Consider the following 26,862-nt stretch of genomic DNA (forward strand, 5'->3'; position numbering starts at 1 on the left):
GTGTCGCAAAGAGTCGGACATGACTGAGCGACATCACTTCACTTTAGCGACTGAACGACAACAGCAATAGTTTCTTTCCAACAGTATGTTAGTTTCTACTGTACAGCAAATTGAGTCAGCTATAGATAAATAGCAGCTGTGTTAAAGGTTCAGTCCTGTGTGTTTGGGGGAAGTCAGGGCAAGGCACATGTCCTCTTTTGGACAGAATGGGTTAGGGCATGGAGAAGATGATTTTTAAGATGACCAACCAAGGACAGTTGGCATAGGTCATGTGTGACCTCCAGACCATGTTGGAAGAACATGGAAATGAGCTTGGGGAAAGCCTACACATTACTAGGTGAAGAGGACCCATTGGAAGAGGAGAAAAGGGACAGGGATGTCTCTATTTTTATCCATAGAGTTAAAAGAATTTTTGCAGCAGGAAAGCCACAAAGGTCTCAGAAACCTTGGTTACACATAATTTCTACCAATACATAATGGATGAATCCAAGGAGAATGTAGACTTTGACTGACAGAGGGTTGGAGAATGTGGCTCAAACTTTCCGGGGGAAAAAGGGGAGGGGAGATGTCTGGAGGGTGGACCAAGTCAACACCAGAATCATCTTGAACTTTTACAAAAAACTGAAATTCATCCCTGTGTTCTTAGAAGGAGTAGTGGTGCTTTTCAAAAAACAAAAAAACAAAAACAACACACATTCCAATTTTCACAAATATGAGAGGACAAAAAGTTTTATTAAAATAACAATAAGCAAACAATTCATCTGCATGGGGCAGCTGTTAGTTTCACAGGAAAAGGAGAGAGAGAACTGGTTATTCAGCCAACTGGTTGTTGTTGGTCAAAGATTTCCTACAGATACATCTGAATACACCAAGCATTATTCTCTTATTTGTTGAATATCTTTTGGCACGTTTGGCATTTCAGGTAGTTGAGTTCTGAAAGATCTATTTGCCAGAGAACTCTTTGTCCGTAATGGTCAGTTGATAAGGAACAATTTGAGGCCTTCAGTAAAATTATAAGTGAACAAATTTCCATTCATCTAGAAAGATTTCTACCAGTATCTCCTTCTGTAAGTATAAATAATGGAAAGACTTGATCTTTCTAATAAACTATAAGGGTAAGATGATCAGCGCCATATAAAGACAAAATAAGTGAGGAAAAGCTGTAGGGGAAGATCACCTACCAATATAGAAAGAATCTAGAGGAGAAATTTTTTTCTAGGGATAAATAGAGAAAGCTCGGGGTCATCTTCTTTGGTCTCCTGCATTCCCTGTCTTGGTGTCTCTGAGAAAGAATTCACAGATTAGGGAGCATCGATACTTGCTGCTTTGGAGTTTCACAAGTTGAGAATTTATCCCTTCCCTGTTAAATCAATCAAACACAATTGTGAACTTTACTCTCCTTAGCCCTAAGAGTCTCAGAGAAAAAGGAGAATGCTCTGAGTTACATGGAGAGGAACCACCCGAAAATATGTAGGAAATATAAACAGATTTTCATGAAGTTTAATCCTCAAACAGAGAGAAGACAAGGGAAACAAACTCTAACAACATAAAGATGATTTCAAGTATCTTATTCTGACTCAAAACATCATCTCTGGCTGTTTGCTGCCTTGAAACCCAGTACGCTTCCCTTTCTGCCAACTGCCTTTCCATTTCCACCTTCCACTTTTGCTGTTCTAGTTCATCCTTCAGCTTTCTGATTTCCTCTTCGAACTCCTGTTTTATCTGAGCTTTTGCTCTCTCGAGCTCTGCTCTGTAATTTTCTTGTAACACTTGGGTTTTTTTCTGAATCTCCTCCTCGGCCTTCCGATACAGGCTATTCGTGTAGTATCTCCCATCACACTTGTCCACCACATCCTGGACCAGGGCCAGCAGCTGCTCCCTCTGGTTCTCCTGCTCAGCTCCTGTGGCCTTGTTGTTGAAAACACAGTAGCGATCTCTGAACTTGCGGATCAGCTCTTGGATGGCGCTAGGAGCATGCTTCAAGTAATCATGGAAATCCATGCCTTCTAAGTCATCTTTCCGGGTGAATAAGACAATCATGTGTTCCCTGGCTCTCTCTCCAAACATCGTCAGGGTCTTCTCTGTGGCTTTCTGGTCTTCGGGCGTGTAACGGCCCAGTGGGATGACCAGGAGCAGAGCGTGAGGCCCCGGGGAGGTCAGCACCATGCAGCGGGTAATCTCCTTGACAGTCTCAGCATCTGTGGCCTCCGTGTCAAAGAGGCCAGGTGTGTCCACGACGACAACTTCTCTCCCCTTCCAGGTGCTGCTTCCTTTCTCACAGTGCTTGGTGATGGATACAGCCGAAAAACCAGACGGAAACACGTTCTCTCCGAGGATGCTGTTTCCTGTTGCGCTTTTCCCTGCCCCAGTCTTACCCACTAAGACAAGTCTCAGCTGGGAATCTCCGGGGTTTGCAAGCCCTGGACATCAGGAAACAAAAGTCCCAGTTTTAGAATGAACTTCAACTGTCTCCCCTGCAAGGCTCCCGCCCACTGAATAAATATTCAACCCTGAATATTCATTGGAAGGACTGATGCTGAAGCTGAAGCTCCAATGCTTTGGCTACCTGATGCAAAGAGCAGACTCACTGGAAAAGATTCTGATGCTGGGAAAGGTTGAAGGCAAAAGGAGAAGGGGGTGGCAGAGGATAAAACGGCTAGACAGCATCACCAAATCAATGGACATGAATTTGAGCAAACTCCAGGAGAGAGTGGAGGACAGAGGAACCTGGCAGGCTGCACTCCATGGGCATGACTTAGCAACTGAACCACAATAACAACAGATATTTTTCAGGATCCCTTTCAGCTTCTTGCTCTGACCTTGTGGAAGTGAACAGCTCATAGAGGAGGAAACAATGTGATTAAGAAGAGGACCCTGAGTTGCTACCAGTAGCTGTTCTTCATAAGATAGGAGCTAACACAAAATTGTGCATATTCGACTTCCCAGGAAAGTTGAAAGTTAATATCAGAGCAGTAGAGCACAGCAATTGAAACCTGAATTTAAACACCAAATCATCTTTCTGTGTTTGTATTCAGCTAGTCTCTGCACGGAGAAGGAAATGGCAACCCACTCCAGTGTTCTTGCCTGGAGAATCCCAGGGACAGGGGAGCCTGGTGGGCTTCCGTCTATAGGGTCACACAGGGTTGGACACGACTGAAGTGACTTAGCAGCAGCAGCAGCAGCAGCGCATCTCTGAAATGTGTCTATAAAGTCAAAGGCCTCTGGATTTTTCAGGCATAGACCCAGGATCAGAGGGAAGGCAATTTACAATCACATGTGAAAGCCTGTTTTTCCGAGAAGGCAGACCTTGTCGGGAATCAGACCTGCATGAGGAATCCTGTGTTATATCTACCCATTTCTGATGGAGACAATGCCTACATGATCCCACGTACAACATTTTAGACACTGTTACCAACTCCAGTTTATTTGCAGAGCCACCACCATTCCCCCGGGTCCTTAGACTAGAAAGCTAAGAGTCATGCTTGACTCCCCTCTTTCCCCTACCTTCTAGACTCAACCCATCAGGAAGTTCTCTTGGCTCCAAACCTGTTCACCTGTCTCTGTTTGGCAGATCATCATTCCAGTCCAGATTCCGTCACCACCCCTTCCTCTGCTGTCTCCTAACAGGTGTCTCCACTTCCACTTTGTCCCTTTCAGTCTATCCTGTGAGGTGGGCTAAGCTTAAAAAAATATCAATCAAACAGAACCAGGAACTTGCAGAAACCCCTCCTGTGACGTCCACAAAATCTGTAGTTAATCTCCATCTCCCACACACTTTCTGAAGAAGTGTTTGCTACTCCCTGAATCCCTAAGGCAGAGTTTTCCCCATTTGAGAACCAGAATCCTGGGATAAAAGAAGAAAATTTCCCAGTGCTGCAAACACTGGATATGGGACGGCTAAGATTATCAAAGAAAAAATGTACATAAGAATACAGAGTATTCTTAATAGTTGGCCTCACAATAGAAGCTCCAACCTAAGGAGATCCCAGGGCATTGGTCCTTAGAGACAGGCTGTAAGAAATTCATGGCCCAGCAGTAAAAAGCACCAAGGCCAGTGCCAACACCGCAACCATTGGCCAATGCTGATAACGAATGGATGGCAACCTCTGAAGATGGCAGCCATAGCCACGAAGGAGTCCATCCCGGCACTCGTGCCTCTTGGGAAGGTGGATTCTCAGCTCCTCTCATCAAGATGCTGAGTCTGTTTCTCCAACCGTTCAGTCTGACTGGGCCATGTGACTTGCTTTGGATCATAGGATCATGAAAACACGGTTAAGCAGAGAATCCAAAAGCGCTGACACCTTGTGCTTTGCCTTCTCTTTTGATTTTTGGAACCCTACAACTGCCCTGGATTAGCCTACTTGATGAGGGGCACAAGGTCCTGTTATCCCTGTCTGCCTGGCCGACCCAGAGCTTGCTGACCACCAGACATGCCTGTGAGGCTATCCAGGATTATTGCGTTGTGTCCTGAACCACCAGCTGAGCACCCACACATGAGTCAGGCTGGCTGAGATTAGCCAGGTTGGTCCAGACCCAAGCACGGCCCAAGTGACCCTCAAAATTAAGAGCCACCTAAACGGTTGCTGTTTTAGGTTCCTAAATTGAAGGGTGATTTGCTAAACCAGCAAAAGCTCAAATGATAGAATCTATTCCTAGGATAAAGGGGTAGAGGGAGGGTTATATGAGAAACGGAGTGTTCAGTCTGTTGAGTCTGTTGCTTAGAGTGAGGCCACTGGGAGCAGGGAAATCAGGGGCCTGAATGAGGCATTGATCACCCCAACGTTCCTCCTTCCCCGTCCTCTCGGGCTGAAGAGAGGGGCAGAGAAACCACCTGGGAGGCACAACCCCTGATCCGGGGTGCCCACAGGGCAGGAAGCAGCGAATAGGAACCCCCACCACGCCCGGGAGCAGTCAGGGTGTTGGAAGTCGCCTCCTGCTCGCTGTCAAGCTCCATCGCAAGGAGGACGCAGAGAGGGTGGAGAGACCGGGAGAGCAGAGCAACGGAAGGGAAACTGAGAAGCGAGGTTGCACACGCTTTGCTCTTGCACAGCTTGGCTGGATGACAGGGCAGGAGAGTCCCAGCCCTCCCCCGCAAGCCTGGCTGCCCTCCCCAAGCAGCCTCTCACCGTGGCTGGTCCTGGGTTCGCTGAGGTACCGGGCTGCCATTGTGGTTTGGATTCCTGGGAATAAAGAGACAGAACTCTGTTATGTCAGGGAAATGCAGAATAAACCGGAAACATCATCCTCCTGTAAACACTTTCTCTTTTTTCATAAACTTGCTACTCGCTCTCGCCTCTGTTTCTCGATACTTCTGAATTCTGCTTTCAGTCCCATTTTCAGACTGTCGTTCTGCTTTACACAGTGTGCGGGCTTCAGGTGCTTCCTTGGCTCGGGGTCCGGGTGCCCTTCCCTCCTCTACTCATGAATTATTGCTCTGAATGCCGTTTGTATGTCGTCTGCAGCCTGGACCCTTCCCAGAGTGCCAAGCTTTTCTATCCCATTCAGATTCTCCATTTGGCAATTTTGTGGGCATCTCAAACCGATTTGGACAAAATGAAACCCTGACCTCTATCCCAGCCTGGTTCGCATTTCAGTAAGTGGCATCACGAAACGGCTCAAGCAGAATCTTGGGGTCATCTCTAAAATATTTCTTTCCTCACTTGCTCACAGTCCATCACCAAATCCTATAGATTTTAGTTCCCCAAATGAAAAATTATCCATTTCTCCCCACCTCCATGTGAGTCCAACCCTATCATTTGATTGCAGTGTAGTAGGCTCCCAAATGATAGTGTATGTTCAATGCCTCCTCTACTCAATAGTCAGATGCCTTTATAAAATTTATAAATCGAAGGGTAATTGCTTTACAGTATTTGTTGGTTTCTACCAAACATCAACATGAATCAGTCAAAGGTTTACCCATGCTCGCTCCCACCTGAACATCCCCCCCACCTCCCTCCACATCCCGCCCCTCTAGGTTACCGAGCCCCGCTTTGGGGTTCCTGAGTCATACAGCAAATTCCCATCGGCTACCTATTTTACATATGTTAATGTATATTTCCATGTTACTCTCTATACATAGTCAGACACCTTTTTGATATTTGTTTTTTTTTCTCATTTAGATTTTATAATGGATTGCTTTTGTTTTTTTATTTTTCAAATAGTTGAAAGCCCTTGGAATGGTCCCAAAGGCCTTGCACGATCAATTTCTCCCTCTCTCTCTCTCAAAAAGCTTTAATCATACTGGCCTCCTCCCCTGAATCCTCTAAGCTCCCCCCAGCTCCTAGACCTTTGAGAAGCACTTCCCCCTCTCTGGAGTACTTCCACCCCCACCCAATGGCCAACTGGTTTCTGTTCAGCCCTCAGGCCTCACTATTTTGTTTTTTCTCCAGAGGAGGTCTCTCCATCCAGATCATCAACCAACAAGACAGGTTTGGTGTGGAGTTTGTTCTAACTACACTCAAGAGTTTCTATAGAATACATACACGATAGGAAGTGGTTTGATTTTTTTTACTGTCTCCTTGTAGACTGCTAGCTTTGTAATGGTGAACCGTCTGTCTTGCATATCCCCTTATTCCCGAGGAAAAAAGCACAGTGTTGGACAAAGTATGAATCTCAAAAAATATTTGTTCAATAAATGAATTGATTAAAAAGCCCCACTGTTTCCTGCTTCCTCTGTGATTGAGCTTTATGTCTCGCTTGCATCTGGCTGTGAAAAAACTTATCTTTCCCTTATTAAAAGCACATTGCTTTTGAAACATGGCATTACATTTTAGATGCCTTCTTTTATCACTACCCACTAAGGTTGGGCAATGGAGAAAACCATTTGAAGAATTCTTAGCAGAGCAGATTTTAACTAGAACAGGCTGAAAATGCTATTTGCTAAAGACAGAATCATCTGATAGGAATACAAATGTGAAATGCTTTCTTTTGAAAGTATATTAGTAATAAAAGTAGGAAACAGCTTCTTATAAAATGGGAACTGAAATCACTGAATTTTAGAGAATAGGCTTTGTTCATAAAGTTGATGTTGGTTGTGGGTGTTAGGAGAAGGAGTAAGGTACCAGAAATAGGAACGCACAAGGTTTGTGTTATTTCTTAAGGTCTGCTGTCCAGTCTGTGGTCTCTGTCCTCAGCATCCTTTAATGCTGTTCCATTGGTCCCAGTTCAGATATAAAGCCAGAGGACTGACCTTCTCTACACACCGACACTGGATGGCTGAATTCCCCTCCTGCTGTCTAAGGAACAAGCGTCCGTTGGTCCCCTGCTTCTCCTGAATGGTAGACAGTTACGTGGGTTGGCGTCTCCCTCCTCCTGTCTTCTAAAAGCTTCTCTTCCCCAACTCAGGGTGAGGCCCAGCAAGAGACTGTCCCTGAGGAGGCAGGTCCAAAGGGGCAGCTCTGAGCAGAGACTTAACTGGGAACAGACTCACTGGTCCTGCTCTGCGTGCCGGCTTTGCAACAGGGGAAGTGCTGAGCTGGGCCTCTTACATCTCCTCCAGCTCTTCTCATCACCAGCTTCCCACAGAACGAATTCTGTCTGCTTGGTCAATGGTAATCCTGAAAACTGCAAGTTTCTTATAAATTCTATGAATGGTGAGAGGACTCATTTGTTTTTACAAGTATTCTCTGAGCTGACACCATGGAAAGAGGCATCAATTTGTAGGGCTCAGCCTTCAAAACAGATTACAGCCTAAAATAATCAAAAACAGGAAACAGAAACCCAATGAGAAATATATTCTGAGAGCAAGTTTGCAGGAAGTTTAAGATATAGATCTGGGGAGAAGTCCCCCTCCATCAAATCATACATTTCCCTCCCTCCCTCTCACCCCCACAAACACACCTCTTCCCTTACCTAGAAAATCCAGGGCCTGCTCCCTTCTCTTACTTTGAAGACAAGGCTGAACCAGGAGGTGACGCAAAGCTATTAAAGGGAGGAGCAGGAGGAGACAGGAAGTGAGGGAGGAGTCATCCAAACTCACCCAAAAGACCTGCTGCCCCTGTGATCATCTAGGAGAGTTAGAATTCTTTGCAAAGATGAAACCGTTTTGTGTGATTCTGTACTGTTGCCCTGAGCCATGTGGGCTATTGAGCTCATGAAATGCAAGAAGTATAATTGAAGAACTGAATTTTAAATTTTATTCCAAATTGTTTAATTGAAAGTTACAGTTGAATGGCCACACCTGCCTAGTCGCTACCAAACTAGGCCATGCAGAGATTACAAAAGGGAGGGAAACAAGATGGGTCATGCTGTGAAAGATGAGAAAAAACTGCTGGGTCAAAACCAGAGTGCTGACGCTCAGAGTGTGGCCAAGATGGCAGGGTTGGAAGACCCTGAGCTCAACTCCTCTTATGGGCACGCCAGAACCACAAGTATCTAGAAAGCAACTATGACGAGTTGACTCACTGGAAAAGAGTCTGATGCTGGGAGGGATTAGGGGTGGGAGGAGACGGGGACGACAGAGAATGAGATGGCTGGATGGCATCACCGACTCAATGGACATGAGTTTGAGTGAACTCCGGGAGTTGGTGATGGACAGGGAGGCCTGGCGTGCTGTGATTCATGGGGTCGCAAAGAGTCGGACACGACTGAGCGACTGAACTGAACTGAACTGAAAGGTAAAAGGAAGGAAGCACAACAAGACAGAAGGAAGTAAGGTCAAGACCCACATCCCTAGGTAGGCGACTGGAAATAGGAAGATAATCACGACAGAGGTTTTCCCCAAGGAGCAAGGGATTGGCCCCACTTCAGGCTTCCCGGGGGGAGCGGTCCTGCACTAGGACGGTGAGCCCCCCCAAAAAACTGACTTTGTTATGTCATTACTAAGTTGTGTCTCCTCTTTGTGACCCCATGGACTGTAGCCTGCAGGCTCCTCTGTCCATGGGATTCTCCAGGCAAGAATCCTGGAGCGGGTAACCATTCCCTCCTCTGGGGGATCTTCCTGATCCAGGGATTGAACGCACGTGTTCTGCATTGCAGGCAGCTTCTTTACAACTGAGCCACCTGAGAAGCCTCAAAACATGCGACTTTGAAGGCTACAGGGCTTCCCCATGGGAGAGCGAGAAGGTGTGGAAAGAGACCCCACTCTTCAAGGGCACGGACAAAATCTCTCATGCTCTGAGACCCAGCGCATAAGCAGTGATATGACAGGAGCCTGAGGGAGACCCACTTGCTGATCTTGGAGAGCCGCCCAGAGAGGCAGGAAGCAACTGTGTATATATATCTATACGTTCTCGGATTGGAAGAATCAATATTGTGAAAAGGCCTGCCACGATATTGTTCTATACTATCCAAAGTAATCTACAGGCTCAATGCAATTTCTATCAAATAACCAATGGCATTTCTCATGGAATTAGAACACAAAAGTTTACTATTTGTATGGGAACACAAATGACCCTGAGCAGCCAAAACAATCTTGCCAATAAAATGAACAACATAGAAGAAGGGGATAAATTCTTAGAAAGGTACAATCTCCCAACAGTGAGCCAGGAAAAATCAAATATATGAATAGGCCAAAAACCAGTTCTATAGTCTCCCCATTGGGGAATGTAACCCGGTCTCCCAATTGACAGGTGGGGATACTGGCAAAGAATCCACCTGCAATGCAGGAGACCCGGGTCAAGAAGATCCCCTGGAGAAGGAAATGGCTACCCACTCCAGTATTCTGGCCTGGAGAATTCCATGGACTGTATAGTCCATGGGTTCACAAAGACTCGGACACAACCGAGCAACTTTCACTTTCACAATAACTAATCATGAAACTGAATGTGTTATTCAGACCAAGAAACAAAGTCCAGGACCAGATGGATTCACAAGTGAATTCTACCAAACATTTATGAAAATGTTAACAGCTATCCTTCTAGAATGACTTCAAAAGATTGCAGAGGAAGAACTACTTCCGAACTCATTGTATGAGGCCAGCATCACTCTGATTCAAAATCAGAAAAGATAACACAAAAAAGAAAAGTATAGGCTAATATCACTGATGAACATATATGCAAAAATCCTCAACAAAATATTAACAAACCATGCTGGGCTTTCACTCTAGAGTCTCCTTCTGCACCTCCCAGAGGGTGCCTGCGTGCCACTCCCCTGTCCTGCCTGGCTGGGCCCTCCTCTTCCAGGGGCCAGGCAATGGGTGGGCAGGGGGTCAGTAAGTTAATGGTACGCTGTGCTGGAGGTGGGCTGCCTCTGCCCACACCACACAATCCCCTCAGTCCCGCCATGGTGGAAGATGTGTCTTGAAGCCAGGTTGTGTGGGGGTGGCCCAGACTCAAGTGGTTTGGAAAAGTCTCTTGAGCCAGAAATCACAGAGAGCTATTGCAAAGTAGAAGGAATGCACTCAAATTATCTTGGCCTGAAGGTAGAATCTGAGAAGAGAGTTTGGACCAGTTGCATTGAGAAATGAAGAGCTCCTGTGTGAATTCTCCAATCTGATTTCTTGCTCAGAGAGGCTGGAACATCTATCTCCAGAAATGTCTTTGAAAAATAAAAAGCAAGATAATCTTTCATCCAAGGACTCCGTTAAAGGAAATAACCAATACAGTTCTCCATGTAGGATCCCTCTGGAGCATGAAGAGGAATCATGTAACAGCTTTCAGCAATTTGAGACGCAGACCTTATCCTAGGGTCCACTTGGAGCCTAAGAGAAACCAGATACTAAACTTCAGGCAATTTGCTACAAAAAAAATAGAGTTGCCAGTGCCATCCAACCAAACTACAAAATACCATTTTTGGTTTTCTTCCTGTTTTGCAGTGGCTCCCAAAATGTAATCTGGAGGAAAATATTTTAGGAGATGTGATGTCTGGCTTGATTGTGGGCATCTTGTTGGTGCTCCAGCCCACTGCTTATTCTCTCTTGGCTGGCCAGGAACATATTGATGGTCTACACACATCGTCCTTTGCTGGCTTCGATTATTTCCTATTGGGGACCTCCCATCACCACTCTGTGGGCATTTTTGGAATGTTGTGCCTTATGATCAGTCAGCTGTAGTTGAATGAGAACTGTACGGAGATGGTTATGATGCTGCCCATGTTGCTCCTTCCTTGGGAATGGTTCAGATGGGAGCACACTGTTAAGCCAGACATCAGGCAAGATACATAACACAAGTAGCTATGACATTATAGTTGACAGTACGGTAACCTTGAAGGTTGGAGTTTATCAGGCAGCAATGGGCTCTGTCAAGTGAGCTTTGTTTCAGTCTATCTCTCAGATGCCTTGCTGAGTGGATTTGTCACCTGTGCCTCCTTCACAGCTGTTACATCTCAGACCAAGTATCTCCCTGGACTCAGACTCCATTGGAGTAATGGCGGGGATTATTCATCACTGAAAGTGAAAGTGTCATGCTCAGTCTTGTCCCACTCTCTGTGACCCCATGAACTATAGCCCACCAGGCTCCTCTGTCCATGGGACGTCTCCAGGCAAGAATAGCGGAGTGGGTTGCCATGCCCTCCTCCAGGGGATCTTCCTGACCCAGGGAGACAACCCGTGTCTTGTAAGTCTCCTGCATTGGCAGGTGGGCTCTTTACCACTAGCACCACCTGGAAAGCCAAATCTCTGGGAGCAGGTAAGTCACTTCAGTCGTGTCCGACTCTGTGCGACCCCATTGACGGAAGCCCACCAGGCTCCCCCGCCCCTGGGATTCTCCAGGCAAGAACACTGGAGTGGGTTGCCATTTCCTTCTCCAATGTGTGAAAGTGAAAAGTGAAAGTGAAGTTGCTCAGTTGTGTCCGACTGAGTGACCCCATGGACTGCAGCCTACCAGGCTCCTCCATCCATGGGATTTTCTAGGCAAGAGTACTGGAGTGGCTTGCCATTGCCTTCTCCGAATCTCTGGGAAGCCCTATGTAAATTTAAGAATCTGCTCAAGATGTGGGGCTTTCCTGGTAGCTCAGCTGGTAAAGAATCCACCTGTGATGCAGGAGGCTCCTGTTCAATCCCTGGGTTGGGAAGATTTCCTGAAGGGAACAGCTACCCACTGCAGTATCCTGGCCTAGAGAATTCCATGAATGATGTGGAGGATTAGCCAAATGGATACAGTTATCTGGTTTGGTACTGTGCTGTCCTCTGAAATAAGTACTGAAATAAGTCTGCTTATTGGGGTTGGTTTTTCTATGTTTTGGCTCACCCTCTACACTCAGAAGCCAAAGACTTCATTGCTTGGCCCAGCAAAAGAGTTTGAAATCTTTGAATCCTTGTCTGCCTACAAGAACTGCCAGGCTCAGTCAGCCATCAGGGTTGTCCTCTTTGAATCCACTCTATGACATGAACAGAGAATATTTTAAATCTTCTTTATAAAAAAGGCCCTCTCAATCCAGTCTTAGTATGTTCAGTTCAGTTCAGTCGCTCAGTCTCATCTGACTCTTTGCGTCCCCATGGATGGCAGCCCGCCAGGCCTCCCTGTCCATTACCAACTCCCGGAGCTTGCTGAAACTCATGTCCATTGAGTCAGTGATGCCATCCAATCATCTCATAGGCAGCTCAGAAGAAGGTAGCCAAGAAAAAGATCAAAAGGGAAACAGCCGCTCCCAGTGGAATCCAGGATGAAGTTTCAGTGCGACTTTCCCATGATTCCTTAGAGTCCCACACCTTCGTGACTGACTGCAGTGCAACACAGCTTTTAGGTCCAGCAGGGATCCACATGATGAGAGACGTTCTCAGGGTTCATGAAGCCGTTGGCATCCAGGTTCTGCTGGCTCAGTGCAATCCCTCTGTGAGGGACTCCCTGGTCCAGGGAGAGTGCTGGAGAAATGAAGATGAAAATCTCTTTTCAGTGTATGTGAAGCATGACTTTTGCGGAAGATTCTCAAAATTTGAAAGATATGTATGTTCCCAATGGTCTGAGCTTTTCCAGTGACTGAGAAAGTAGATGGAAGGGAGGAAGAGGAATACTGTTTAGGCAATTGTTTAAAATTTCACGTGTGCAGCATTTTGTACCATGGACCTGGAAATTGTCACCACCTGAAGATTTTGGCCTTTTGGCTGGACAAAACTGTTCCTTTGAAGCTGATGGCCATCATCCATACACAAACGCAGCAGAGCTTTTAGTTAGGCAGAATCAAAAAGAAGAAACTACCGAGGTTTTCAGCTTTCTTGCACATATGGAATTAAATAAGTATCTGTTGAATTGAACTGTAGAGTAGCCCCCAAATTTAATGACCATCCCGTTTTAGGAGATAAGCGTCTGGACTCTTCCTTCCTCAGGAGGTGAAGGGGTAAGATGGTATTTACATGAAAAGTACTGGGGCCTGTTTCACATGGCTCCCTAGAGAGGGAGTAGAAAGAAAGCAGGGAAAGAATACTGTGTCTCCTCCTGTGGGACTCTGTGGGAGAGGGTGAAGGTGGGATGATTTGGGAGAATGGCATTGTAGCATGTATATTATCATATGTGAAATGAATCACCAGTCCAGGTTTGACGCATGATACAGGATGCTTGGGGCTGGTGCATGGGGATGACCTGGAGGGAGGATATGGGGAAGAGGGAGGTGGGGGGGGGGTTCAAGAAAGGGAACAGATGTACACCCGGGGCAGATTCTTGTCAATGTATAGCAAAACCAACCAATATATTAATGTAATTTTCCTCCAATAAAAAAAAAAAAGAGCAGGTCAAGAGGCTTCCTGAGTGCAGGGTAGTAACTAGACAAGCTTGTGTTCACTTTGGGCTTCCCTGGTCCTTGTCTTCCCTGCCGGCACCCCCGCCCCCGCCCCCAGATGGCACTCAGATATCTGAAAATTCCTCTCAGGCAAAGTTTTACCAAGAGTCTAATGGCTGAGCAGTAGCAAAATCCTACCAGCCAGCCCCACTTTACACAGAACACTCTTGATGATACATTTGATGTTTTTAGTCAGCCTTCTTGTTCAGGGCAAGTAGGTAAGAAAAGAACTCCTCAAAATCAGCCAGCACAATGAGAATCCTCCCTGTCTCTTCTCTGATCCCTACCTGTCCCTGTTTCTGAGGACTTCTTCCCTTTAAGTGCTGTGTGCTTCCCATGGAATCTGTCCTAAACTGCGGTATCTGATGAGCAGTGAGTAATGAGTTGGCCAGGAAAAGGTAAAATGCTGGCCGGGTAATTTTATGTAGCCTTTACATTTTCTTTTTTTGATTTTTGGCTGCACTGGGTCTTTGCTGCTGCACCTGGGCTTTTTCAAGTTGCAGAGAGTGGGGGCTAATCTCCAGTTGCAGGGAGTGTGGGTTTCTCTTGTTGGGAAGCATGGACTCATGAGCTCTAGAGCACAAGCTCAGTACTTGTGGCACACAGGCTTAGTTGCTCTGCAGTATGTGAGATCCTCCCAGACTAGGGATGGAACCTGTGTCTCTTGCATTGACAGGAGGATTCTTTACTGCTGAGCCACCAGGGAAGCACATATGTAGCCTTTTAAATGAGTCTGAGGCAAATTGTTCAGGATAGGTTGCAAAAAGGCTGATTGACAGCTTCCCTTAACAATTTATTTACTTTGCAGTGAATTTATTTTTCCTTCCCATGATATTTTAGCAAGGGTCAACTGGAATTGACATTCTTTCGCATATTGAGAAGCTGCTGGTCATCTTTATTTACTCTGCAAGAAAAATTTATTGTATCCAATGGAAAAGAATAAGTAATAGTCTGCTTCCAAAAGAGCATCAGTAATTAATCTGTAGATGTTTTTTAGTGAAAACGGAGTGAAAGTTACTGTCGTGCGCCCTATTGATGTACAAAGAATACTAGTAGTGACAGCTTCTAACTCTATGAAATAAAGTGAAAATGATAGTCACTCAGTCATGTCCAACTTTTTGCGACCCCATGGACTGGAGCCTGCCAGGCTCCTCTGTCAATGGAATTCTCCAGGCAAGAATACTGGAGTGGCTTGCCATGCCCTTCTCTAGGATGTCTTCCTAACCCTGGGATTGATTTTGGGTCTCCTGCATTTCACACTCTTTGGATCATCTAAAACTATTATGTAAGATGATTTAGAAAGATCACATTCATACAACCCAGATTCTGTGGGTGAATTATTTATGATAGCTGATCACAGGTTGTGGCATAGCAATATTTCCTTTTCAAAAGCAAGTATGTCCAAAATTGAAAGCTTAAAGTTTTGTATCTGGACTTTTATGGATGAAGAAAGTAAACAGATTTTCCAAAGTTAGGACTAGGACACTAGTTTATGGGGAAATGAATAGCACAGTATTTTAAACAAACCAGATAAAAATAGCAAAAATGCAAAATCATTTTTAACCCACTCCTACATTCTTAAACGACTTATGGTTTTTCCAGTAGTCATGTCTGGATGTGAGAGTTGAACCATAAAGAAGGTTGAGTGCCAGAGAACTGATGTTTTTGAACTGTGGTGTTGGAGAAGACTCTTGAGAGTTCCTTGGACTGCAAGGAGATCAAACAAGTGAATCCTAAAGGAAATCAATTCTGAATAGTCATGAGAGGGACTGATACTTAGGCTGAAGTTCCAAATCTTTGGCCACCTGATGCAAAGAGCTAACTCACTGAGAAAGACGCTGATGCTGGGAAAGATTGAAAGCAGGAGGAGAAGGTGAAGACAGGCGATGAGATGGTTGGATGACATCACCAACTCTATGGACATGAGTTTGAGCAAGCTCCGGGAGTTGGTGATGGACAGGGAAGCCTGGCATGCTGCAGTCCATAGGGTTGCAAAGGGTCGGAGACCACTTAGGGACTGAACAACAACGACATTCTAAACAGTTAAAGTATTTATGAAAAGCAAAACTTATGAGTAGAGCACCTATTAGAGGGGGAGACTTTAAAAAAAATTTATATTTTGTATTGGAGATAGCCGATTAAAGAGTGGGACACTTTTAAAATATCTTTCTTGTTGGCTCCATAAATTGCAAGTGTTGTTTTTCTTTTGGGAGAGCTCTACTCATCATGAAAAATGTCTTTCTGTTATTAAAAGAAAGCAGTTTCTCATGTGCTAGAATTCTGTTTTTGAGGTGATTGACATCATGATTACATGTCATAGTGTCTGGAGTGTTAACATCATTTTAGAACTTAAGTCTAGAAATTGAGAAATGTTAGCTGCTGTTTGTATTTGTCTTTTGTTCATTGTTTGTAGCCAATATTTGCTCTTTCTCTTCAGTTTTATAAATAGTAAAATTTAAACAATTAGCAAAGAAAATCAAATAATACATTAAAAGGGTCATCTACCAGGATCAAGTGGGATTTATCCTAGGGATATGAGGATTTTTCTATTTCTAGATACCAGTCAGTGTGATATACCATGTTAACAAATTAAAAATAAAAAATATACAATTATCTCAATAGTTGTAGAAAAAGTTTTTGATAAAATTCAGCATCAGTTGATAATAAAAAATCTCCAGGAAGGGAGCTTAAAGGGAACTTCAGTTCAGTTCAGTTCAGTCGCTCAGTCGTGGCTGACTCTTTGTGACCCCAAGAACCATTGCACGCCAGACCTCCATGTCCATCACCAACTCCCATAGTCCACCCAAACCCATGTCCATTGAGTTGGTGATGCCATCCAACCAACTCATCCTCTGTCGTCCCCTTCTCCTCCTGCCCTCAATCTTTCCCAGCATCATGGTCTTTTCAAATGAGTCAGCTCTTTGCATCAGGTGGCCAAAGTATTGGAGTTTCAGCTTCAGCATCTGTCCTTCCAATGAGTATTCAGGACTGATTTCCTGTAGGATGGACTGGTTGTATCTCCTTGCAGTCAAAGGAACTCTCAAGAGTCTTCTCCAACACCACAGTTTAAAAGCATCAATTTTTCGACACTCAGCTTTCTTGATAGTCCAACTCTCACATCCATACATGACCATTGTAAAAACCATAGCCTTGACTAGATGGACCTTTGTTGACAAAGTAATGTCTACCTCAACACAATAAAGGCCATATATGACAAACCCATGGGCTTCCCTGGTGGCTCAGTGGGAAAGAAGCCTCCTGCCAATGCAATAGATGTGGGTTTGATCTCTGGGTGGGGAAGATCCCTTGGAGAAGAGAATGGCAGCCCACTCTGATATTCTTGCCTGGGGAGTCCCACAGACAGTAGAGCCTGGAATCTACCATCCAAGGGGTCCCAAAAGAGTTGGAAATGACTTAGTGACTAAATAGCAACAATTACAAATCCATAGCAAACATCATAGCCAACAGTGAAAAGCTGAAAGCACTCAGTCTAGAATCAGGAGCAAGTTGAGAATGCCCATTCTTGCCACTTTGATTGAACATAGTTTTGGAAGTCCTCGCCACAGTAATCAGAAAAGAAAAAGAAATAAAAGGAATCCACATCAGAAAGGGAGATGACACTGTCACTGTTTGCAAATGACTTGATACTATATATAGAAAATCCTAAAGAAAACTACTAGAGCTCATCAGGGAGGTCAGTGAAGTGCAGGATACAAAATTAATTCAGAGAAATCTGTTGCATTTCTATACACTAACAAAGAACTATCAAAAATAGAAATTAAGGAAACAATGCCATTTATCTTTTCATTAAAAAGAAAGAAATACCTAGGGGTAAGCCTACCTAAAGGAGATGAAAGACCTGGACTCTGAAAAGTGTACCACATTGATGAAAGAAATTGAAGACAACACAAACAGGTGGGAAGACATATCACGTTCTTCAACTGGAAGAATTAATACTGATAAAATGACCATACTACCCAAAGTGATTTACAGATTCAATGCAAACCCTATCAAATCACCAATGGCATTTTTTAAAGAACTACACGAAATAATTTAAAAAATTTGTATGGAAACACAAAAGATCCTTAGAAGTCAAAACAATTTTGAGAAAGAAGAAGAGAGTGGGAGGAATTATGCTTTCTGTAATCAAAACAATGCCAACAGCAATCAAGACAGTATGGTATTGGAGCAAAAACAGACACATAGATTAATGAAGTGAATAGAGGCCCCAGAAATAAACCCATGCACTTATGGCCAAAGGAAGCAAGAATATACAATGGAGAAAGACAGTCTCTTAAATTGGACAGCTACAGGTAAAAGAATGAAATTAGGGCATTTCCTAACACCGTATACAAAAAATCCTCAAATTGAGTCAAAGACCTAAATGCAAGACTGGCTACCATCAAACTCCTAGAGGAAACATAAGCAGAACACTCTTTGATAGAAATCACAGCTGTATTTTTTTTTTTTTGCATCTGTCTCCTAAAGTAAATGAAAGAAAGGCATAAATTTTAAAATGGGACCTCATTAAACTTAAAATCCTTTGCTCAGCAAAGGAAACCATCAACAAAATAAAAACACAACCCTTAGAATGGGAGAAAACACTTGCAGATGATATGAGAGAATAGGGGTTAATGCTAAAAACACATAAACAACTCATGCAATTCAACATCAAAAGAAAAAAAAAACTATTGGATTTAAAAATGAGCAGAAAACCTGAACACACAGTTTTCCAAAGCAGACAGACAGATAGATAACAGGCACATGAAAAGATGCTCAGCATCATTAATCATCAGGGAAATGAAAATTCCCACAATGACGTATCACTGCATACCTCATATATGTCAGAATGGCTATCATAAGAAAAAAATTAGCAAACATTGATGAGGATGTGGAGAAAAGGGAACCCTCCTACGTGGTTGTTGGGAATGTAAATTGGTGCTGTCACTGTGGAAAACAGTATGGAGGCTTCTCACTAAAAACAGAAGTACCATATAACTCCACAATTCCACTCTTGAGTATATATCTGAAAACAACACTAATTCAAAAAGATACATGCACCCAGTGTTCATGGAAGCATTATTTATGGTTTTTAAGACATGAAAGCTGCCTAATTGTCCATTGATAGACAAACGGATTAAGAAGATGTGATGTGTATACACACATACACACACATACACACTGGAATACTACTCAGCCACAAAAAGAATAACAATTTTCCATTTGCAAGAACATGGCTATACTTGCAGGGTATCATGCTAAGTGAACTAAGTCAGAGAGAAAAAGAAAAATACTGTGTCATATCACTTTATATGGACTCTAAAACGTACAACAAAACTAGTGAATATAATAAAAAAGAAACAGGATCACAAATATAGAGAACAAACTAGTGGTTACCAGTGGAGACAGGGAAGGGGAAGGGGCAATATAAGGGTCAGTCAGTCAGTCACTCAGCCAGTTCAGTCACTCAGTCGTGTCCGACTCTTTGCGACCCCATGAATCACAGCACGCCAGGCCTCCCTGTCCATCACCAACTCCCGGAGTTCACTCAAACCCAAGTCCATCGAGTCGGTGATGCCATCTAGCCATCTCATTCTCTGTCATCCCTTTCTCCTCCTGCCCCCAATCCCTCCCAGCATCAGAGTCTTTTCCAGTGAGTCAACTCGTCGCTTGAGGTGGCCAAAGTATTGCAGTTTCAGCTTTAGCATCAGTCCTTCCAATGAACACCCAGGATTGATCTCCTTTAGAATGGACTGGTTGGATCTCCTTGCAGTCCAAGGGACTCTCAAGAGTCTTCTCCAACACCACAGATCAAAAGCATTAATATAAGGGTAGGAGATTTGAAAGGTGCAAACTGTGTGTATTAGTTGCTCAGTTTGTCTGACTCTTTGCGACCCCACAGACTGTAACCTGCCCGGTTCCTCTATCCAGGGGATTCTCCAGCAAGAATACTGGTGTTTGTTGCCATTCTCTTCTCCAAGGAGCTTCCCGACCCAGGGATTGAAGCTGAGTCTCTCACATTGCAGGTGGATTCTTTACTGTCTGAGCCACCAGGGAAGCTCATAAAATAAGCTGCAAGGATATATTGTACAAACACAGGGAATATAGCCAATATTTTATAACAACTATTAATGGAACTTATTTAACTTTTACGCAGAGTACATCATGGGAAATGCCGGCTGGATGAATCACAAGCTGGAATCAAGATTGCCAGGAGAAATATCAATAACCTCAGATAAGCAGATGACACCACCCAAGTGCCAGAAAGTGAAGAACTAAAGAGCCTCTTAATGAAGGTAAAAGAGGAGAGTGAAAAAGCTGGTTTAAACCTCAACTTCAAAAAACTAAGATCATGACAGCCAATCCCGTCGCTTCATGGCAAATAGATGGGGAAACAATGACAGACTTTCTTTTCTTGGGTGCCAGGATCACTGTGGATGGTGACTGCATCCATGAAATTAAAAGATACTTGCTCCTTGGAAGAAAAGCTATGACAAACACAGACAGCATATTAAAAGGCAGAGACATCACTTTGCTGACAAAGGTTCACATAGTCAAAGCTATGGTTTTTCCAGCTGTCATGTATGGGTGAGAGTTGGACCATAAAGAAGGCTGAACACTGAAGAATCCATGCTTTACAACCGTGGTGCTGGAGAAGACTCTTGAGAGTTCCTTGGACCGCAAGGAGATCAAACCAGTCCATCCTAAAGGAAATCAACCCTGAATATTCACTGGAAGGACTGATGCTGAAGCTGAAGCTCCAAACTTTGGCCACCTGATGCGAACAGCTGATTCATTGGGAAAGACCCTGATACTGGGAAAGACTGAGGACAGAAGGAAAAGGGAGTGACAGGGGATGAGATGGTAGGATGGCATCACTGACTCAATGGACATGAGTTTTAGCAAATTCTGGAGATACTGAAAGACAGGGAAGCCTGGTGAGCTGCAGTCCATGGGTCACAAAGAGTCGGACACAACTTAGCAACTGAAAGACAGTAAATGGAGTAAAACTTTTAAAAATTGTGAATCAGTATATTGTATATCTGTAACTTTTATAATAGTTTTCATCTGTTAAGGTGACCAAAGGAAAGCTACATGGCTCAAAATAGCCTGGAGTTAAAATTCCTCTCCAAGTCCTCCCCACCATTCTATACAGAACAAAGAACTTTCTCCTCTGAAGAAAGGAATGAACATTAAGATTGGTTATGTTCAGCTTCCAGTCGATCCCAGTCTCCGGCCAGTCCCAGAAATTCCTTGCCTCAGTTTTTGAAAGTTAACTAATCAAAAATAATATTGAGGAAAAACAGACCCTCTCAAAACAATGTATCTCCTCATACATATGTTTTCCTTATATACCTACTCTCTTCTTGACTTGGTGCAGCAGTTCCCTGGTCTGACTGCGGCCCCTTTTTGCCTTATTAAAAGTGATCTGTTCCTGTAGAGTATCGGTCTCATTCTTTCTCTGAACCTTGTCTTCTCTAGTTTCTTTACCTTATATTTTGTTGCCGAAACCCAGGAGGATGAGGTTCCTTCTCATTCTCCAGCTCTTCGGAGCATGGAAACCTTCTGAGCTCACTTTCCCACCCGGCCTTTCAAGACCTCCTTGAAAGGACGCCCTGCACCTTCATGAGCAGTACACACCCTGTGTAAGGACTTTATTGGTTTTCCACTTACCCTGAGGAATATTGGCCTCTCTCTTTCTCTCTCTTCCTCTTTTCTCCACACTCTCTTTTTCACGAGACCAGCCAACTCCAGGACAGAAGCCTGTTGTCATTCGACCTCCCTCCATCCACCACGAATTCTCACCTGACTCAGTAGCCCAGGTAAGCTTGGACTGTACTCTAGGGCTCCGTAGACCTTCTGGATTTCCAGGGAACCCTCCGGTCAAAAGGCCCTCTGGGGAGGTACTTGGGGGATGCCCCTCCCTCCTTCAGAGTCTCTCTCTTTGCTCGGTTGAAGGATTAGGTGACGAACTTTTCTCTTGACCAGACAGTTGTTAGCCATGTTCTATGGGGTCAAGCCAATCCGTCCCATGGGACTCTCCCTTGGCCTATGTAAAATGAAACCTCAAATCTCTACTCTTGACCGATCTCAAGGTTCATAAACTCAAGTCACTTTGCACTCAAATTTGGCCTCAATACAAGTTGGATAACCAAAACCACTGGACTGAGTTCTGGACTTTCGATTTCAATATTTTATCAGATCTCACTAACTTCCTCAAATGGAATGGCAAATGGTCAGAGGTCCCCTATATTCAGGCCTTCTGGGACCTTAGAAGCCATCCTTCTCTCTGCAAGGACTGTTCTATCTATCAAATCTTCCTCTGTTTTCTCTCCCCCTCCATTACAAAAGAATCCAAATCTAAACCTCCTAAAATGCCCCCTAAACACTCAGCACCCAATTTCGATCCAGCAGATGAGCCTCCTCCCTACCGCTCCAGAGATGAGGCTTCCAGAGACGAGACCACACCTTCTAGCCCTTCCTCCTCCAAATGGGGAAGAGATGACTCTGAAAACCCCAAAAGAGATTTCCACCTACCCCCCTCCATTGGCCAAGACCTGAAGCAAACACATATTTCCTCCCAGAGAGGTAGTAGGACCAGAGGGCCCTACACGGGTTCATGTGCCTTTCTCAATTTCTGATATGAGCCAAATTGAAGAAAAATTGGGATCTTTTTCAAAAAATCCTACTAGGTATAGGAAGGAATTCCTCTGCCTTGCACAAGCATATCATTTAACCTGGAATGATTTTTATTGCATCCTTAACACAGGACTGGAAAATGTCAGTCTTCATTCCAATCCCAAAGAAAGCCAATGCCAAAGAATGCTCAAACTACTGAACAATTGCAATCATCTCACATGCTAGTAAAGTCATGCTCAAAATTCTCCAAGCCAGCCTTCAGCAATATGTGAACCGTGAACTCCCAGATGTTCAAGCAGGTTTTAGAAAAGGCAGAGGCACCAGAGATCAAATTGCCAACATCCGCTGGATCATGGAGAAAGAAAGAGAGTTCCAGAAAAATGTCTATTTCTGCTTCATTGACTCTGCCAAAGCCTTTGAGTGTGTGGATCACAATAAACTGTGGAACATTCTGAAAGAGATGGGAATACCAGACCACCTGACTTGCCTCTTGAGAAACATGTATGCAGGTCAGGAAGCAACAGTCAGAACTGTACATGGAACAACAGACCAGTTCCAAATAGGAAAAGGAGTACGTCAAGGTTGTATATTGTCACCCTGCTTATTTAACTTATATGCAGAGTACATCATGAGGAACGCTGGGCTGGAAGAAGCACAAGCTGGAATCAAGATTGCTGGGAGAAATATCAATAACCTCAGATATGCAGATGACACCACCCTTATGGCAGAAAGTGAAGAGGAACTCAAAAGCCTCTTGAAAGTGAAAGAGGAGAGTGAAAAGGTTGGCTTGAAGCTCAACATTCAGAAAACGAAGATCATGGCATCTGGTCCCATCACTTCATGGGAAATAGATGGGAAACAGTGTCAGACTTTATTTTTTTGGGCTCCAAAATCACTGCGGATGCTGTCTGTAGCCATGAAATTAAAAGATGCTTACTCCTTGGAAGGAAAGTTATGACCAACCTAGATAGTATATTAAAAAGCAGAGACATTACTTTGCCAGCAAAGGTCCGTCTAGTCAAGGCTATGGTTTTTCCCGTGGTCATGTATGGATGTGAGAGTTGGCCTGTGAAGAAAGCTGAGTGCCGAAGAATGGATGCTTTTAAACTGTGGTGCTGGAGAAGACTCTTGAGAGTCCCTTGGACTGCAAGGAGATCCAACCAGTCCATTCTAAAGGAGATCAATCCTGGGTGTTCATTGCAAGGACTGATGCTGAAGCTGAAACTCCAATATTTGGCCACCTTATGCGACGAGTTGACTCACTGGAAAAGACTCTGATGCTGGGAGGGATTGGGGGCGGGAGAAGGGGACAACAGAGAATGAGATGGTTGGATGGCATCTCTGACTCGATGGACATGAGTTTGAGTGAACTCCAGGAATTGGTGATGGACAGGGATGCCTGGCGTGCTGTGATTCATGGGGTCACAAAGAGTCGGAAACGACTGAGTGACTGAACTGTACTGAACTGAAACGCCACTTTAACCCCTGATGAGAAGGAATGAATATGGCAGGCAACCGGAACTCATGCTGATCAACTCCATAACTAAGATAGGACTAATCCCATGGTTGGTGACACAGTTCCTTTAACTGAGCCATGGTGAACATATCAAGCTGGCGATGCTGGCCTCTGGTACCTACATCATATGATCACCTGTTTACTAGAAGGAATGCTAAAAACTCTCACATTCAGTTAACTACGATAAGATTAGAGAAGTGACTCAAGAAAAGGATGAAAAACCTACCCTTTTTCTTTCACGGCTTACTGAGGCAGTCCAGAAATACACAAACCTAGATAAGTCCACCCCTGCTGGACCCCTATACTTACATGTCCAGGCCATAAGCCAGTCAGTCCCTGATATTTGCTGAACACTACGTCAGTTAGAAAAGGGTCCTGAAACCCCTCAGCGAGAGCTCCTAGAAATAGCCTTTAAAGTTTTCAATAATAGGGAGGAAGGAGTGAAAAAGGAAAAAGAAAAGGAAAGAAAGGCCAAATATGCTTTCTTTGCTGCAGCTATCCAAGAAAAAAATTCAACCCCTCTGGCCTGCCAACTTTGGCCCACCCATATGGGACCTAACCCTTCAGGTCCCTGCTTCAGATGTAACCAAACGGGACATTGGGCTAAGTCCTGACCAAACGCCCGGCCACCCACCAAACCCTGCCCCACCTGCAAACAATGGGGCCACTGGAAAATGGATTGTCCTTAGACACTACCCACCAAATCTCAGGGTCCACCCCAGGCCCAACAGCAATGGGCCGGTAACCAGACCCTTTGGGGCCCTGGTGCCCCAGACCATGGTCCCTAGGATGAGACGAGAGAAGATCCAATTGCGTCTGAATTATTTCAGTGACGGAGCCCAAGCTCCAGACCCTAAGTCCGTCCCATACAGATGGACTTGGAGCTTCAGGTAATTGGCATAGTGGTCAGACACAAAGAAAGTCTTGTTCCTAAGAGACGCTGGAGCGGTTTTCACTTTTAACCTCCTTTAAGGGCCCTCTTCAGCCTTCAGAAGTGGCCATTGAAGGGGTCTCAGGAGTCCCTCTTTATCCCAAGATAACCACCCCCTCCTTTGTTCTTTTGGCAAGACAACATTAGCACATTCTTTTATAGTAGCTCTTTGATGCTCAATGGCTTTAATGGGACGTGATCTGGCTCAGCTGCAAACTTCTATAAACCTCCCCTTCTTAGATCCCACATCAGTTCTTTGCATCCAAATGGCACCCGAACACTCAGCCAGCCCTCACTCCCAAAACCTGCCCCCTGATCTTCCCCCAATAGATCCTCGGGTTTGGTACACCGAAGCCCCATCAGTAGCTCGACACTATCCCCCCGTACAGGTTTTCCTTAAGAATTCCTCTCAAGTTCAATATACCCTGACCACAGAATCCCGACAAGGACTTAAACCAATAATCTCCCGACTGCTCAAAGCTGGCCTTTTGTGGCCTGTCTCTTCACCCCATAATACCCCTATACTGGCAGTCAAAAAGGGACTCCACTCCTGGCATCTAGTCCAAGATCTTCACAAGATCAATGAGGCCATAATACCCGTACACCCCGTGGTCACTACTCCCTATATGCTTCTCTCACATGTTCTCCCTGACACACTTTATTTCACGGTATTGGACCTCAAAGATGCTTTCTTTACTACCTCTACAGCACTCCTCACAACCCCTATTTGCCTTTACCTGGATGGGCCCAGACACAGATCAATCTCAACAATTAACTTGGACTGTTTTGCCACAAGAGTTTAGAAATAGCCCTCATTTTTTGGTCAAGCCCTCCGAAGAGACCTACAAACTTTAGACTTAGGCTCTACTACCTTACTCCAATATGTAGATGATTTATTGTCAAGTAGTTCCTTTCACCATAACTGCCTAGTCCACCCTGCGGCAGTATTAAAAGCCCGAGGCAACTGGGGCTACAGAGTCTCTCTCTCCAAGGCACAAATTGCTTCCACCACTGTCAGTTACATAGGATTGCTTCTCACTCCCACATCCAAACTAATCCCAGCTCAAAGACTTCGAACCTTGACATAGACTCCCAGGCCCCAAACCAAAAGGGAACTTCTTTCTCTATTCAGTTCAGTTCAGTTCAGTCGCTCAGTTGTGTCCGACTCTTTGTGATCCCATGAATCACAGCACGCCAGGCCTCTCTGTCCATCACCAACTCCCGGAGTTCACTCAAACTCATGTCCATCGAGTCGGTGATGCCATCCAGCCATCTCATTCTCTGTCGTCCCCTTCTCCTCCTGTCTCTATCAGGTCTATTAAATTTCTTCCGAATATGGGTCCCAAATTTTGCTCTCCACGCAAAACCTCTCTACCAAGCTACTCGAGGATACTTAGATGGGCCCCTATTGACCCCCCACTCCCTCCACACCCCCATACAAACACTTATCAAACATTTACTACAGGCCCGTTTTCTTTACTTGCCTGATTACACCAAGCCTTTTTTCCTTTCTGTACATTCTCGACAAAGACATGCCTTAGGGATCCTGTGCCAGAAACAGGGGGGCATATGGGGACCTCTAGCTTACTTATCCAAACAACTTGATCTCATCACGCTTGGATGGCCACCTTGTCTCCAGGCCTTAGCTACAACTACCCTCTTAATACCCAAAGCCCAAAAACTAACCTGAAATGCTCCTTGAAATGTATGTTCACCTCATTCCTTTAAGGAATATCCTGGCAGATATCTGGGTCTCAAGTCCTCAAGGATCCACATTCAAACACGTTGAAGATTACATTTTCACCCTGTGGCTGCAGGGATTCTTTTATAGCTTTTACCCTTTTGAAATCCAGTTCTTCTCCATAGCATATAGACATATTCACTTCCCCAAATGTTGGTTAGCATCTTCTTCTTATCTTTTTTCTTTCCTCTGACCCAAGAGCTCTTTCAAAACCCTAACCTCAAATATCTATTCTGGACACTGAATTTAACCCATACTCTCAATGCTTCTAACCCACAATCAGCTAAAGACTGCTGGATATGTCTATCCATAACTCCTCTGGGAGATTCAGCCCTCCTCACATTCATCCTCGACTGGATCACTGGTAACATATTCTTACACCAC

General features: G+C 44.5%; 1 protein-coding gene and 1 pseudogene across 7 annotated transcripts; one reads left to right on the forward strand and one right to left on the reverse strand.

Annotated features, from left to right (window-relative positions):
* Positions 1-713: 713 nt before the first annotated feature.
* Positions 714-7,973, reverse strand: LOC129552771 (GTPase IMAP family member 4-like). 7 transcript variants are annotated; one of them, XM_088834728.1, is made up of 4 exons: positions 7,852-7,973; positions 7,430-7,563; positions 5,127-5,180; positions 714-2,420 (listed from the first exon to the last, which is right to left on the reverse strand). In XM_088834728.1, exons 2-4 carry the CDS (start codon positions 7,506-7,508, stop codon positions 1,501-1,503), a joined length of 1,053 nt encoding a protein of 350 aa, XP_088690854.1. In that variant the 5' UTR covers positions 7,509-7,563; positions 7,852-7,973; the 3' UTR covers positions 714-1,500. The 7 variants fall into 7 exon arrangements, with proteins under 7 accessions (XP_088690854.1, XP_055277493.2, XP_055277494.2 ...); XM_055421518.2 differs by having other exon boundaries at positions 7,415-7,563; XM_055421519.2 differs by lacking the exon at positions 7,430-7,563 and having other exon boundaries at positions 7,852-7,947.
* A 2,069-nt stretch (positions 7,974-10,042) lies between these two features.
* On the forward strand, positions 10,043-12,004 carry LOC129552007 (sulfate transporter pseudogene; annotated as a pseudogene).
* The last annotated feature ends 14,858 nt before the right edge of the window (positions 12,005-26,862 follow it).

This window comes from Moschus berezovskii, chromosome 3, assembly GCF_049115385.1.
Source record: "Moschus berezovskii isolate FMDL1 chromosome 3, NW_MosBer_1.0, whole genome shotgun sequence".
Taxonomy (NCBI): domain Eukaryota; kingdom Metazoa; phylum Chordata; class Mammalia; order Artiodactyla; family Moschidae; genus Moschus; species Moschus berezovskii.